The sequence below is a fragment of the Oryctolagus cuniculus genome, chromosome 4, assembly GCF_964237555.1.
Source record: "Oryctolagus cuniculus chromosome 4, mOryCun1.1, whole genome shotgun sequence".
NCBI lineage: Eukaryota > Metazoa > Chordata > Mammalia > Lagomorpha > Leporidae > Oryctolagus > Oryctolagus cuniculus.
This window is the reverse complement of record NC_091435.1, coordinates 152,735,721-152,752,504: the sequence shown is the minus strand read 5'-3', so window position 1 is coordinate 152,752,504 and position 16,784 is coordinate 152,735,721. Positions and strand designations below refer to the sequence as shown.

General features: G+C 44.4%; 1 protein-coding gene across 9 annotated transcripts in view; it reads left to right on the top strand.

Annotated features, from left to right (window-relative positions):
- Positions 1-16,784, top strand: part of TBC1D5 (TBC1 domain family member 5) — a 602,613-nt gene that overhangs the window by 549,201 nt on the left and 36,628 nt on the right. For all 9 annotated transcript variants that reach the window (XM_070072843.1, XM_017346738.3, XM_008266048.4 and 6 more), the window contains one exon: positions 7,030-7,193. In XM_070072843.1, the coding sequence (XP_069928944.1) occupies positions 7,030-7,193 (164 nt within the window). The remainder of the gene's footprint in view (positions 1-7,029; positions 7,194-16,784) is intronic.

The window sequence follows — 16,784 nt, the reverse complement described above, 5'->3', positions numbered from 1 at the left end:
ACTTAGGCACACTCCAACACACATGGCCCTTCAGGGTCAAGGTAGACTTCAGTGGCCAGACAGAACAAGGGATTTAGACTATACAGAATGAGACAAGAGCAAACACCAAGAAAAACAAAGTGGGGGGAGGGGGTATCTGATTTCCAGACCTGCACGTTATATTATTTTTTTAAAGATTTTTTTTTTTTTTGAAAGGCAGACAGAGAGATCTTTCCTCTGCTGATTCACTTCCCACATGGCTACAATGGCCAGCGCTGGGCCAAACCAAAGCCAGGAGCTTCTTCCAGGTCTCCCATGTGGGTGCAGGGACCAAAGACTTGGGCTATCTTCCACTGCTTTCCCAGGCACATTAGCAGGGAGTTGGATTAGAAGTGGAGCAGCCAGGTCTTGAAGCGGTGCCCATGTAGGCAAAAGCTTTACCTGTCATGCCACAGCATCATGCCCACTGCACATTCTGTTTTGAAAATGCTAGTTTTCAGTAAAAATTATGAGGCCTGAAAACAAAAATCAGGAAAGTATAGCCCATGACCAAGGGCTAAAGTAGCCAGCACAGACTGCGAGGCAGCTCCCATACTGACTGCATTCACTAGATACAGACTTGAAATCAGCTACTTTGTGTTCAGAGAACGGGGTAGCTGCATTTAAGAAGAAAGGAAAGAGTAAGAACAGCATTCTACCACATAGCGTATACCAGTGAAGAGAGAGAGTTTTAAAAGAACCAAGTAGATAATCTGGAGTTGGAAAGTGTAAACAGGGGCTCAGCAGTGGGTTTGAACCAACAGGTTGGAGCTGCCTTCTGAGTCACCCAGTCTGAGGCACAAAAAGGCACAGGAGAATGAGACACGCAGGACCCCCTCACAATACACAGCAGAGGCAGTGGGACTCCTAGGGGAGAAAGAAGGGCAGAGGAATATCTGAGTGAATGGTGGCTGAAATATGCCCGACTTACGGTCCCAGCTCTGCTCCCAGCTCCAGGTTCCTGCAGACCCTGGGAAGCAACAGTGATGGCTCAAGTGCCTGGGCCCCTGCCGCCCATGTTGCAGACCCAGATGGAGTTCCTGGCTCCTGGCTTTGGACTGGCCCACCCTGCATGATAGTGGAATAAAGATAGTTGTGTATAAATGGAATACAGTTTTGAGTATAGAAATAAATCCTTAACATTTATGGCAAATTGATTTTCAGCAAGTGTGCCAAGGTCATTCAGTGTCGAAAAAATACTCTTTCTGGCTTCTTTTTTTTAAAAGATTTATTTATTTATTTGAAAGGGATAAGGGGAGAGACAGAGACAGATCTTCCATCTGCTGGTTCACTCTCCAAATGGCTGCAATAACCATGGCTGGGCCAGACCAAAGCCAGGAGCCAGGAGCTTCTTCTGGGTCTCTCACCTGGGTGGCAGGAGTCCAAACACTAGGGCCGTCTTCCACTGCTTTCTCAGGCCATTAGCAGGGAGCTGGATCAGAACTGGAATATCCAGGACTCAAACAGGGACCCGTATGGCATGCCGGTAGCTTACTACTGCACCACAGTGCCAGCCCCAAGAATACTCTTTTTTTTTTATAACTAATCCCTGGAAAACTGGATATCCACATGCAAAATAATTAAATTGTAGTATCACACTGTATACAAAGTTAACTCAAAATGGACCATGAACTTGAATGCAAGAGTTATAACTTTAACACTCTCACAGGGAAACAGGAGTAATCTTTATGACCTCAGGTTAGGCTGTGATTTCTTAGATAAGACACGATGATCATAAGGAACAGAAGAAAAAATAGATAAATGGGGCTTCATCCAAATAAAAACGTGTTAGCTTCAAGGACATTAAGAAAGTAAAGGCCAGCGCCGCGGCTCACTTGGCTAATTCTCTGCCTGCAGCGCCGGCACCCCGGGTTCTAGTCCCAGTCGGGGCACCGGATTCTGTCCCAGTTGCCCCTCTTCCAGTCCAGCTCTCTGCTTTGGCCCGGGAGTGCAGTGGAGGATGGCCCAAGTGCTTGGGCCCTGCACCCCATGGGAGACCAGGAGAAGCACCTGGCTCCTGCCTTCAGATCAGTGCGGTGCACCGGCTGCAGCAGCCATTTGGGGGGTGAACCAATGGCAAAGGAAGACCTTTCTCTCTCTCTCTCTCTCTCTCTCTCACTGTCCACTCTGCCTATCAAAAATAAATAAATAAATAAATAAATAAATAAAAAGAAAGTAAAAAGAGAATGTACAGATTGGAGAAATTTTTAGAAATCTTGTATCTGAGAAAGGATTTATACCCAGAATGCATGAATAACCTTTGTAACTCAACAATAAAAATAACACAGCTTTTAAAATGGGAAAAATATCTGAACAAAGAAGACATACCAGTGTCTGAAAAGCACATGAAAATTCTCAACCTCGTTACTAATTGGGATATTACAGATCACATCCACTAAGATTTCACATCCACTAAGAGAGCTTACAAAAGCATGGCTAATAGGAAGTGTGGATGGGATGTGGAGAAATTGAAACCCTAACAGTGCTTATAGAAATATGAAATGATACAATCACTTTTAAAACATCTGGGCAGTTTCTCAAATGTTAGAGAATTGCCAGAATGGCCCAGCAGTTCCATTCCCGAGAGACATGAAAACATGAGGGCACTTCAAAACATTTATGGAAAAACAGATTTAAAAGATAAGTTTACATTCGTGTAAAAAAAAAAAAAACCTTTGAAATCTAGGCATTCATTTTTTATGATACATATTTTCCATGAACTTTTTGCAGATCCCCACATACATGGAAATTTGACCTTTTAAAAAATATTTATGTGTATATGTATTCATTCATTTCTTTGAAAGAAAAAGGGAGACTGATCTATCAATTAATCTTCTATCCACTAGTCAAATAGCCACGCAACCAGAGCTGGACCAGTGCAAAGCCAGGAGCCCAGAACCCCATCTGGGTCTCCCACATGAGTGGCAGGAACCCAAGTTCTTGGGCCATCATCTCCTGCCTCCCAGCTACACTAGCAGGACGCTGGACTAGAAGCACAGAGTGGCAGAGATTCAATCTGGCACTCCAGTATACAATGCTGGCATCCCAGATGGTAGCCCAACCCACTGAGCCGCTGTGCCTGCTCCAAACTTATCTTTTAATGCCATTTTCCACAAAGTTTTTGACAAGTTCTCATATGTTCACATCAGTGTTCTTGGCAGCATTATTTCTAATTGTAAAAACAATGGATACAGGCAAAATGCCCATCAACTGATGAATGCATAAACCAAATGTGGTATATCTGTGCAATGGAATATTACTTAGCGATAGAGCTGGAGCACTGATGCATGCTACAATGTGAATGAAACTTGAAAACATTGTGCCAAGAGAGAGAAGCCAGTCACAAAAGGCTACCTATTGTTACTTCATTTCTATGACGTGTCAAGAAAAGGCAAATCCACAGAGACAGAAGCAGATTCGTGGTTGTCAGGGGCGCTTCTGCCATTCTCCAAGGCTCAGCTCTGGGGGCTGGCATTGGGGCAGGGCAGGGGAAGCTGCACCTGCAATGCTGGCATGCTGTGTGAGCTGCCACCAATGTGGGAAACCCAGATGGAATGCCAGGCTCCTAGCTTCGTCCTGCCCCAGCTCTGGCAGCCATTTGGAAGGGGGGACCAATGGATGGAAGATCTGTGTCTGTCTCTGTCTTTCCCTCTCTCCCTGTAACTCTCTCTGCCTTTCAAATAAATAAATAAATAAATAAATAAATAAATAAATCTTTTTTTTTATTTTTCAAAAAGAAGCAGCTCCAATATTACCCATGATAGGTTGGATTATTCAGGAAACTAACCCCGAGATGGAGTAAAAAGTATGAAAGGTTTATTGGGGAACAGCACCTGTGAGAGGAAAAGAGGAGGAAGAGGGACTGGACAGAGGGATGGTGTCAGACTGTGACACAGACCTCACGAAAGTCTCTACCAGCTCAACAGGAAACTGCAACCAAGATTTCCCATTAGAGTGCTGTGTTGGCTGGAAATGGGTAAGCCCTTTACCACCAGTCGTCACCCTGAGAAGAGCGTGAACCTGGTTCAAAACCTGAGGCAGATCCTGCACAGCCTTAACGACTAGAAGCTGTCAACTCGCCACATTTCTTGATGCAGCAAGTATTCCTTAAAGAGGACACAGCTGCACTCAAGTCTGTGTGCCTCCTCTGTGGCGTGTGCCTTGACTTTCCTGTCACCCGGATGAGAAGTGGTAGCTCTTTCCTGAGAAAGAGGCATTCTTTTTTTTTAAGAAGCTATTTTTTTAATATGTATTTATTTGAAAGGCAGAGAGACTGAGGCAGAGAGAAAGAGAGATCTCCATCCTCTGGTCCACTCCCCAAATGTCCGCAGCAGCTGGAGCTGGGCCAGTCTGAAGCCAGGAGTCAGGAACATCTTCAGGTCCTCCGCTGCTTTCCTAGGCCATTAGCAAGGAGCTAGATTGGAATTGGAGCAGCCAGGACGCGAACCAGCGCCCATATAGGATGCCAACACTGCAGGCAGCAGCTTTACCTGCTACTGCACTGGCCCCCAAGACAACATTCTTGTTACCCCTATGTTCTGAACTCTTAGAGGCAAAAAAACAGTCTGAACCCTTTGTGTCTGATGCAGAGGCATCATCAGTGGGACGTGGTGGTCTTGCAGTCGGCGACAGGAGACTGGGAGTAGATCATTATTCAACCAGCTCTTGTGTCATGTTTTTGAATCTGATAACCCAAGATTCAAGAAGATTGGCCGACGCCGCGGCTCACTAGGCTAATCCTCCGCTTTGCAGCGCCAGCACACCAGGTTCTAGTCCCGGTCGGGGCGCCGGATTCTGTCCCAGTTACTCCTCTTCCAGGCCAGCTCTCTGCTGTGGCCAGGAGTGCAGTGGAGGATGGCCCAAGTGCTTGGGCCCTGCACCCCATGGGAGACCAGGAGAAGCACCTGACTCCTGCCTTAGGATCAGCGCGGTGCACCGGCCGCAGCACGCTGGCCACGGCGGCCATTGGAGGGTGAACCAGTGGCAAAGGAAGACCTTTCTCCCTGTCTCTCTCTCTCTCACTGTCCACTCTGCCTGTCCAAAAAAAAAAAAAAGATTCAAGAAGATTACACTATGAAGTATCTATTATTTTGTACTTGATTTTCTTCTTACCTCCCGCTACTGTTTCTCAGTCGGCTTTGCTGCTTTCTTGTGATGTCTCTGACCTTTAAACCAGGAACCAGTTTTTGCATCTAATCCCTTATCTCTTTATTCCCTCCCTGTTGATGATCTCATTTGGTTTCCAGCCTTTAACTAGAGTCTGTGTGCTACCAATTCAAATTTCCAGCTCTAGCTCAGATCTCTCCCCTCAAGTCCAGGCTCACTTCTCCCTCCCTCCCTGCATGACCCTGCTACTTGGGAATCTGATTAGGCATCTCCAAATCATCAAGATTAAAACTAAACTGCTGACCTTACTCCTAAAACCTGCTTCTCCCCACTCTTTCCTGTCTCAGTAAACAGCTGCTCCATCATTCTTCTTGCTTAGGTAAAAAATGTGGAATTAAACTTGACTCCCTTCTCTGTCTCCTACCCATCATGGTTCCTCAGTAAATCCCATTATGTCCAGAGCCTGACCGCGTTGCCCCACCAAGCTGTGATCATTCGTGGTGCTTGGATTTCTGCAGCAGCAAAAATGCATTTCCCTCCTTATGCTTTTGCCTTTCCTGTCTCCCCAGTTCTGTTCTTAACACTGCAGCCTGAGTGGTCCTTTTAAAATGTAAACCAGTCTTGTCACCCATCTCTTCAACCCCTCCAAGGATGTTCCATGGCTTCCCCTCTCGGAGTAAAAGCCCTTAAGTTGTCTACAAAGCCCCACCTGTTCTGATCCCCTGCTTGCTCCCAACCTCAGCTGCTCCCGCTGCCCCCAACCTCCGCCCCCTATCAGCTTTGGCCACACTGGCGTCTTGCTCTTCCTTGAACACAGGAAGTCTGCCAGGGGTGCTTTGCTCTGCTGTCTGTCACCTTTTCTGCAAAACTAGTACTGGGCCTTCTCCAAGTTTTTGCTCAGATGTCACTGTTCCTCAGCGGCCTCTTCGCTGACCATCCTAATTAAAATTGCAGTACCTCCCGCTAGCACTCACATCCCCTTTTACTCCTTCGTTTTTCCGAGCAGCAGTCACCATCATTTAAAATCCTGTGTGTCTTACTAATATCTTTGTCTCCCCTCACCGGGAAGTAAACTCCACAAGGAGTGGAATTTTGACAGTTTTAGTTCCCTCTGTCTCCCTCTCTGCACCCATGACTGTCTGACCCTTAGCAGTTACTCCTGGCTGGATGACTGCCAGGTCGTTTGCAGGGCATTAAGCCCCCACAGCAACCCCAGGACCTGGGGAAGTCCAGCTGCAGCAGTTCAGTGGGGTGGCTTCCACACCATGCCGTCCCTTCCACAGGACCTACGGGGGCCCTTGCTATGGCAAGATCCTGTCCATAAAAAAGGCACGGCCAGGGACACGTGCACCAGCTCCAACGAGGGAACAGAGCTAGAAAGAGGCCCTGTGGGCCGGCACACGTCCTGCTTCCAGCTTATGTGACAGACCGAGGCTGGCTATGCATCCAGTCTGCAGTGAAGGAAAAGGAAAGAAACTGAAAAATTTTGTTAATGGGTTTCAATTTTGTACTTTTACGAACACCATATGCAGTGTAATAATGAGTTCTGATTTCTGTAATTAAGGGAGGATTCCATGAGTGAGGGACAATCCAATCATTTAAGCGATTGATTTCTTAAAACTGAATGTTTTAGCCTTTTTTATGTTTATGTGTGTGCAATTATTCAAATTACATCTTACATATTACTATTGTTATGTAAGTTACATGTAGAAAACTGTGGAGGTACTTCATTGCTTGAAAACAATTGGCCACCACTCTCATCCCTGAAACTCATTCGTCCTAGACCATTGTGTTGACACTGTAGATAAAGTGATGTCATAATCCATCAGTTATTCCCAGCAGTAGATCCAGTACCGTAGGGAACGTGTCCGGTGTTTCATTGTTGCTACTCACTTTTCCTTACAGGACAAAGTTCAAAAAACATCAGTTCGTCTCCAAGCATTGAGAGTTTGCCTGGAGGAAGAGAGTTCACCGGCTCCCCACCTGCCTCTGCTACTAAAAAGGATTCCTTCTTTAGCAACATCTCCCGCTCCCGCTCCCACAGCAGAACTGTGGGCAGAAAAGAATCTGTAAGTGTTTAAGGACAGTGTCCACCTTCCCCTCCACTGCCGCGGCATCTATGGAAGGCTCGTGTGGGGCCCAAACTCATAAAGCGCTCAGCTAAAATGCATCCTTCTATCCGAAGTTTCTTAATTTTATTATTATCACTTAGTAATATTTTAAGGCTTTGGTCTGTATCACACTGGAAAAAAGTAGCATCAATTTAAAATAAGTTGCATCTTTATCAAATCCCTGTCCTTTTTCCCCCTTACAAATGCCTTTTTCTCAAAGTCTGTGCCTTTTCTCAAATTTAACAAAGAACATCATATCAAATAATAGATTATGATACTTGAAACAAACCAAACTGGGCCTGTTGCAGGCCTGAGTATTTCTGGAAAGTTAAAAATAATTATTTCACAGTTTGTTTTAAGAAGTGTACCTAAATTAGAGTGTTTTGCTGGTTGCTTTGTGATATCCTTTGTGTATATTTATCAAGGTCGTACCTAAAGCACGCCGTTAGCTGGGAAAATCTGGCTGTATCTGAAGTTGTTGTAAGCCAGCAATCACAAGAACTCCCCGTTTAACCACAAGGCCTAACTAGTTCAGTGCCTAATGCTGTAATATGAAGAACTCACCTGCCCTCCGGAAGTGCACACAGGTGTGAAGGTGATGCAGAACTGGACCTCGCTGTAGCTGACGTGGTCTGAGACTAGAAAGAACCAACCAGCTGTAAAACCTTGGTGAGAGATTATTGCAGACGCATAGTACAGGTGCGGTGATAGCTGTGCAACTTTGTGTGTCCTTGGGCAGGTTGCTCGGCTTCCTGGTGCTCAGCCACCTCCTCTGCAAACGAAGCAACACACAGTCATGTGGCACCTTGGTTCTTGTTGTGGGAGCATTGCACAAACCAAGATGACTGCAGCATCACTGGGACATGCCATCGCTTTGTATTCATTCATTTATTGTGAGAGAGGCATGGCTCCCATCTGCTAGTTAGCTCCCCGATGCTGCAGTGGCCAGGGTGAGGCCAAGCTGAAGCTGCAAATGGGAGCCCCATCCAAGTCTCCCTCCAGGGAGGCAGGAACCCAGTCACCTGAGCCGTCGCCTGCTGCCTGCCAAGGCCTGCACTGGTAGAAAGCTGGAGTCAGGAGCCCGAGGCAAGGGTCAAACCCAGGCCCTCGGATGGGGGACGCAAATGTCCTAACTGGCATCCTCATTGCTAGGCCTCGTGCCTGCCCTACGGACTGTGTGATGCTAGGGGACCACTGCCATTGATGTGGCCCGTTATCAAGTGAAAGGTCCTTGTGCACGTGACTGTACTCCGCCCTTGGAGGGAAGAATTCATTACTTCTCTCTTCCAATATGTAGGAACTGTGAATCTGTAGTTAGTAAAACATCAGAATGAGACTTGTGTTTATAGAGATAGCTCCTTAAATGTAAGCATTTAGCTCTGTTCCTCTTGAAACTCCACTGCAGGGGAAATCATGGGATTTAAGCCCTCAAAGAATAAGAAAACAGGAGGGAAGACAGTGGTAACCAAGTGTTGTTACTTGGAGAGCAGACAGCAGTTGGTAACTAAGCAGCCTTAGAACACTGGCCCCTATGTCAGCAGTAGGAAAAAGAGAGAAGCAGCTTGACTGAGACTATAGAATCCTCTAGAAGCTCAGGAACTTGAACAAAAGGATAAAGATAGAACCAAAGACATGAGAATTGGTCAGGAGTTTCTTCAAGAAGAATTAAGTTCTCTTCTGCAGCCGAGCAGAGTCCTGAACAGTATAAAACAGACTGGGACTGGGCTGAGGGAGACCTGGCACTCTGCAGCATGGGCCCGCCCTGCTGTGAAGGGGATGATGCATATATGGAAGTACCCCACTGGAGACTCGGGCCTCCCAGCTTGCTGTCCAGAGTGCCAGTGAGTATAACCCTCCAGGCAGGAGGTTGGCAGAGTGCTCCCTAGGCAAAAGCCACACTGACCCAACACGCACTGCCCTTGAGGGTTCAAGGAAGCAGCCAGTTCACTTTACAGTGGACCCCTCCGTTAGCAAGCCCTGTCTTAACACAGACTCCTTAGCTTGTCAGTTCACACTATGTTATGAACAATCCTACCAAGAATCACCAGACACTCAAAGAGGGTACCATGAAAACAATAGAAGTGAGTAACTGAGAGAGAATAAGCTTGTGTGGGGACAAGAACTCAGAAAACAAAGTAGAGGATTGTCCCTCGGTATCCACAGAGGATTGGTAGCAGGTTTCCCTGTGCCCAGCAGGTACTAAATGTTACAGATGCTCAAGTCCTGTGTGTACAATGACACAGTATTTGCATGTAACCTTCACACATCCTCTTGCTTACTTTAAATCATCTCTGGATTATTTATCATGCCCACTACAATATTACTATATAAATAGGTGTGGAACTGTAATGCGAGGGAATCATGACAAGAAAAAGTTTACTTGTGTTCCATAAAGACACTATTTTTCTGAATATTTGGTTGAATCCACAAATGTGGAGCCCACTGATGAGGAGGGCCAATTTTAATTCAGAGAATTTTTGAGAGAAGCTATTAAAAATTAAAGTGTAATATCCAAGATGTAAACTTCAATAGAAAAGTTGGAAGATAAGTTGAAGAAATCTCCCCATAAAATAGAAGACAGCAATAGAAAATAAGAGAGAAAATTTGAAGAAAATTAGAGAACTGACCCAAGAGTTTCAAAATCTCAAAAAGAGGAGAACAAAGAAAATAAGAGAAATAATAAAAAATGCAGTTAGAAAAATGTTTCCACTAATAAAACCTGAGTCTTAAGATGGGAAGTCCATAGAAGGCCTTACAGAAGTAAAAACAAACCTACACTCAGATACATTGCTAAAAATGTTAAGAATCTGGGAACGAGAAATACCTCACAGACGTGTAGAACTGAGAAAGATTTCCAACAAAGAATCAGGAATTAGAATAGCTACAGATTTCTCCATAGCAACACTAAAAGCAAAACAATGGGCAGTACCTTCTAAGTTCTGAGAAAAAATTACTTCCCACCCAGATCCAACACCCAGCTAAACTACTAAATGTGAGAGTGCAGTAAAGCCACTTTCCTACGTTAAAGACTGGGGGGAAATGTACTCCTGTGCACCCATTCTGAGAATCCACTAAAGGATGTGCTCCACAAAAATGAGGTGTAAACCAAGGAGTATGGATTCCTGAGAACTGGCTAACCATGGATGCAGAACAGGGAAAAGATTCCCGGGGACGATAATGTAGGGAGATCTCCAGAATATAGTTTATCTTTTTAGGCCCAGAAAGAAGCAACCAGCCAGATTGGAGCAAGTTGTAAGATTCCAGGAAGTTTTTTTTCAAAAAGATGAAATTGAACAAATTGAGAGTTTTATGTACCTTAAGGTGAGTTTGAGTCTGAATTGGTGAGACTCTGTCTCTCTACCTTTCAAATAGACAAAAATAAAGAAATGAATCTTTAAACAAAATTAATACTAATATAAAGAACAGGATGATTGGTAACCAAAAGAAAACCAAGTATGCATAGGAGAGAAGGTGTATGATAAACCTTACTAGTGAGTATGCCCTGAAGTTTCAAGATGCTGTATTGAAGCCTGTTTACTATTAATGTAATCAGAATGCTGTCGCTGTGGAGGAGAGATGTAGGCACTGTGTGACTGCATGGGAGGGAAGGGGAGGTGGGTTACGGTCAGGAGAGCTACATCTTAATCATGAGGAGTGGGAAGTCAGTGGATAATACTCTAGAAAAATTCAGAAGTAGCTGTGTGAGCTAGAGAGCAGAGGTGGAAAACAGAGCAAAGTGGGTGAAGAGTTGACAGTGGTTACCTCTGAGGGCAGGAAACAGAGGGTGGGGTTGTGGGAGCTGTTTCTCATAACCAGTCTTGTAGAAACGTTTGACTTTTCAAGTGATGCATGCATAACACACATTAAAAATAATGACTACAAGTTACAACAAAAATAGAGTGGATTGGCAAAATAAATTAGAAGAGGAGATGTCTACACAAAGAATGTGCGTGTGAAAAAGCAGGATAAAAGAATAACAAATGAGAAAGGCATATGGAGGCATGTTTAATTTGCATTCGGTCAGATTTGGTGGCATATGGATTAGTCTGTAACATCAATTAATTACTTCTCTTTAAAGTGATACTATAACTTAAAATCAAGAAGTTGAGCAAAAATAAAAATAGAGTAAGTCTAATTCCCTGCAGAGACCTGCTGTGAACCAAGATACAGAATGCAAGGTATCATTCAGAATTTAATTTGTTTCCTAACTGGTGGGAAAGAAGTCATCAGACATTTTCAGGGGAAAGGCTCATGGTTTCCCAAGTGATTTTACCTCCTTATTTTATGAGACGATGTGTTGTCGTCAGTGCACTTTGCTAGTTCTCCCCATTCTGGACGCTTAATAGGGTTATACCTCCTTGTCTGCTGTAATCTGTCAGTCTATGCACAGCTCTCCTTGGGGAGTTGTAAGTGGAGGCAATGCATGTGTGTTGCTCCTGCAAGGCCACCCACACCATGTCAGAGGCTAAAAGTGTATGGTCCCTTTCCCTGACTCGGTGAGGAGAGCCTGCCTGGAGTGTGGGTGATGAATAAGCTTTTATTGATTTAAGCTCCAAGATTGATGGGTCTCACAGCCTAAGAGTGCACAGCTGGAGACTGCAGGGTCCTAGCTGGGAGCCACCTACTGCCACCAGAGTATCCAAGGACTGTCCCTGGGCCCACTTCACTTTCATTCCCAGCCCAGTTTTGTGGATACACGGAGCTTCTACATACTCCAAAGAGTTCAAGGTATTTTTTATTAAAGTCATCGTCAGCAGTTTCTCATACAAGGGACAGGCCAGAAATCGAAACGAAGACATTTCTCGCTCTGAGTCCCCTGTGCCTTAACTATATGTTACCTTTCAGATTGCAAGGCTCAGTTTGATCTTTTTAAGTGGGTCAGGGTCAAGAAATTGTTAGAATCAATTAGCAAAAGGCTAAACCAGCTGTTGAAAACAGACATGAAGCCAAAGATAATCTACTAATAGCTATCCGCCAAAGTGTGCTGTAATCTGCTTATCATAGGGTTTTGAGAAATGATTTTCAAAATCAGGATAGGTGGGACATGTCCTGGGCAAGCATCATGTATTACATCATAGAATGTGTGTCCTCCTAGCATTGCCTTTTGGGTATCATGCAGAGTCGTTCCGTGGTCTATTGATCGTCACATTTCCTCCCGTTTGTTCATGAAATGAAAGAGGGCAAAATTCAGCTCAAGCAGTTACAAGGTAATAAATGAAGCCTTGGGTAAGATGTCTGTGAAAAACATCGTCATGCTTCTTTACTGAAATGTGAACAAGCTCATAGGAAATTTTTTAAATCGACCTCATTCACTATCAATTATACTGTTTTTTTAGGATTGGAATTTATTCATGAAGTCAGTTTCCCTCTGCCTCTGTGAGTTTTGTTTGTTTGTTTTTTGGTGTTTTTGTTTTGTTTTGTTTGTTTGTTTTTGCCTAAAAGAGCCCTTATTACATCATCTAATTCAAATGTAGATTTTAATTAAGCTCTGATTTTTGTCTTTTCAAAGACTATTGAAATTTTTGATATTTTAAATTTTTTGTTTTATTTTGCTTGAAAACATAAGTGGCATTCAATGCTTAGTTTTCTAGAAATCTATTTTAGTTGGTCATTCATCTGACTGTTAAAATACATCTTTCTTGTTTTAGCACTGTTAGTCATGTTCTATGATTGTTGCCAAATACTTTTCCAAGAATATCTTTGCCAAGAGTAAAAGATAAGGAAAACACTGAATATAGGAAAAAGTTCTAAAATTGATTTGTAAGTGAGTAAGTTCTAAGATTTAAGCATATCAGCCAGTTAAAAGGATTTTTTGAAATTCCTGATGAACTACAAGGCATTTTGCTATATTCTGCAGTAATTATATAAAAATCTGCAGAGATCTAAAGGCATCCATGGTCCAAAGTTCTCTCTAAACCACAAAATAGAAAAACGATTGGGGAATTGTTACAAATAGCAGAGTGCATGGGGAAGTGCCACCACGTGAGGGCTCGTGGCACTGTTGGGGTTGCTCCTAAAGCCTTTGTCTTTATGACCCCTCCAAACACTCATCATTGCCCTTGGGTAGTTGGAGCGGATGACATGGTCATACACACAAAATTTAACTTTGTTGACATACATTATAAATCATGACAATAGCAAAAAATGTCAAGTGAATGAAAAGAAATTGGACAGCAGAATCTCATTTACTTCTGGAAGTATAAACAACATCGCCCCGTTTCTTTCAGGCCATGCTCTAGAAAGTGCCAGTTGAGGCATTAACTATGTAGGTGTAAGGAGTCCCAGAGAGGATGCTTACAGTGAAACTGAGGGGGAAGTGTTAAGAATTAAACTACCTTAGAGACATGACATAGTTCAATGCCATATAAGAGTAAAAACAATAAACAGTATGGCTGCAGAGAACAGATCAGCAGAGGCTACACTGGTCTAGACAAGCTTCATGTGCAAGATACACTTGAACCACAGACACATATCTTTTTCCTTTAAGCTCTAAGCACTGTTGTCTGTCTGGAAATGTATCAGCTTCCTAGCACAGGTAGGGGAGGGGAGTATTGAGTAGGCAGCCAGTTCTCTTTCTCCCTCACATCTCCTGGCAGAACAGAAAATAGTTGGAATTGTGTCAGGTTGCTTTTGGGTTAAAAGAGAGAGATGAAATTATCTCAGATGATGGGATTTGCTGTTTATTATATCAGATAGCAAGAGTTCTGAAGTAAGTCCAGGCCAAGATAATTCAGCTGTTCGGTATCACCATCTTTCCACTCTGCCATCAGTAGTGTGTTGGCTTTGTCCTCAACTTACTCCCATTATGTTCCCAGGACAGCACCACAGAGCCAGGAAGGTTCTCGTTCCCTCTCTCTTCCTCCCTCCCTCCCTCCACCGTCTAGAGGAGTCTGGGAGTTCCCCAGCAAGCTTACCTCCCCACCTCGTTGGCCAGAATTGAGCCACACATGTACTACTAAACCACCCTCTGTTAAGGGGAAGGTTAAGAGAGGCCCATAACCGGGTATATGAGCTAGAGAGGAATATGATAAGGCAGCGGACAATTTGAAAAGCAAATTAGCCTGAAATTATTAATTGCCAGAATGTGTTATTATATCCTTCCTTGAAGCATTTGATTTGAGGGGAACCGGTTCTGTTGTCCAGTGGTGCTGTAGTGGTGGATTTTCAGGCAATTGGAGGGAGGTTTATGTTGGAAAGAAATTGAGCAGGGGAGGCTTCCCAGGATACCAGGGTTGTCCTAGTTACCAGGTTTTCTTTTCAGTCAGCAGTGTGTGTGGACTTCCTAGAAACACATATTATGTAATGGATTTCTTTATGGGCTTCTGGATGGGACTGAAAGCTGGCATGTGGAGTCCATCTAATTATGGGATTTTTTCAGTTCATAAATACATACTTGTACTCTCATTGTTTAATCAATAGTGTTAACAGTGAATGGATTAAAATACAGTCCCATTTAAAATACATTCCCATTTAATATAGCTTATTAAAATGAGTAATTATAAAATAAATTTAGACATCAGCAGTTTTTCTAGCTTCTTTAAATTAAGCCTCATGGTAGACATTTTAACCTAAGGTCAAGTTAACTCAGGTGCTTGAAGCATGACGTTGAGTTATACTCGACCTTTGTTCACAATTGACTGCCTGTGAGTCCGCTCAAGGTCTCTGGGAACATCCTCCAGCTCCGTCCTCTGCTTCCCAGTTCACACAGCCCATTGCAGAAAAGCATGAGCGTCAGAGGGAGTGTCATAAAAGCTCTGTTGTCGACAGCTGATAGCGTGACAGTGTCACTGAGCTTTTGTAAACAGGTTTCACAACCAACTTGACATCTTTATGCTTTGATAAATTTTGGACCAAAACAGTTGAGGAGCCTGTGAAAGTACAATCACAGGAGAAGTGCTCCCCCCCACCCGCCCAGACTGCCCCGCCCTCGGTAGAACAGAGCCTGCATGCTGGGCCTTCGTCCTCCCTCATTTGTCCTCATCCCCATCATCTCCAGAAAATGCAAGGATGCCAGATTGCACCCATGCTGAACACTGCCCAGGGGAGAGCTCAAAAGAAGCAATGAGATCTTTTACAGTCTCTGGCCAGAAATTCCTGTGGCTTTGAATCAAGCTGGGGCAAATGTATCATTGATGTAGCATTTGCTTCCTTCCACTGACCCCTCTTGAAACTTGTCATGTATTTATTCTTTCGATGCCACAGCGCCTTGGGGAACAATAATCTGTACCCTTAAGTGCAAGTGTGCCTGGCAGGGACGGAAATGAAGGCTTTGAATTGTCCTGGGCTGATGGAGGTCAGCCAGGGCCAGAGGCCAGAGTGTGGGGTCAGAAGCCTTGTCCTCCTCTCTCCCCCACCGTGGCACCGCTGTCCTCCACTACACAGCCTTCTCTCCTTTAGTACCTTCTCTCCCTGGCTTCTCATCATTGATTCTTTGAAACACCTATTAACTTTCCCAGGAAGCTTTATTTTTGATCTACTGAGCCTTTGTTCCAGAAGGGCTTTGCTCCCGTCAAAGGCGTTCTAGGCATATGAACAAAAGGAGACAGTTGTTGAGGCAGGTGGCCTTCACACTGGCCGTGAAACCCGAGGCTAGAGGGCCACCATTTAGATTCTTCCTCATAGCTAAGCTGCAGCTGCTTTTCCCAGAAAGCTACTCAGAGACGTGGGCACCTTTATCAGCACTCTCTCCGTGAACTCTGCCGCTTGTCCCCGTAGCTTTCTTCCCCGAGATGCTGTGAGTTCCAGCAAGAACTCCCAGCAAGATGCACCTGTGGGGGAACCTCACACACACCAGAGGCATCCTCTGTCAGCCGCACACTGCAGGGCGGGGCTGCTCTTGCCTGGAGAAGAGGCCACGCCAGCCTCCGACTCCTGCTGTGAGAGCGTCATGTTGCAGGTTAGTGAGAAGGCAACTGCAATTGTTGGAGAAGTTCCCGAGCTTTGTATTCCGTGGCAGTGATGATAAAATAAAGAGTTGACTAGTACCAAGAAAACGTGTTAGCATTAACATGAAGTAATGAGGTGAGAAAGAAATTTATTTAATCACAAGAATAATATCAAGCATAGTTATTTACACTGAGTTTCCCACTCATGTCTTATTAATCCTCTTTTTCTTAAAAAAATTAGTATCTCCACTTTTTTTAGATTTTATTTATTTATTTGATAGAGAGTGAGAGAGAGAAGGGGGTGGGGGTCAGAAAGGTCTTCCATCCGCTGGTTCACTTCCCAAATGGCCAAAACAGCTGGAGATGGGCCGTGCTGAAGCCAGGGCTCCTTCTGGGTCTCCCACGTGGGTGGCAAGGGCCCAGGCACTTGGGTCGTCTTCCACTGCCTTCCCAGGCCGTAAGCAGAGAGCTGGCTCAGAAGAGGAGTAGCTGGGACGCGAACTGGCACCCATGGGGGATGTCATTGCCGCAGGCAGGAAGCTTGCACGGCTTCGCTACCACTTCACGGTGTCGGCCTCTACATGTCTGTCATTGCAGATAGATTTAATGAACTGTGTTGTAAGTTGTATTCGATTAAGCTGACTAGACTTGGCTCATTTAAGCT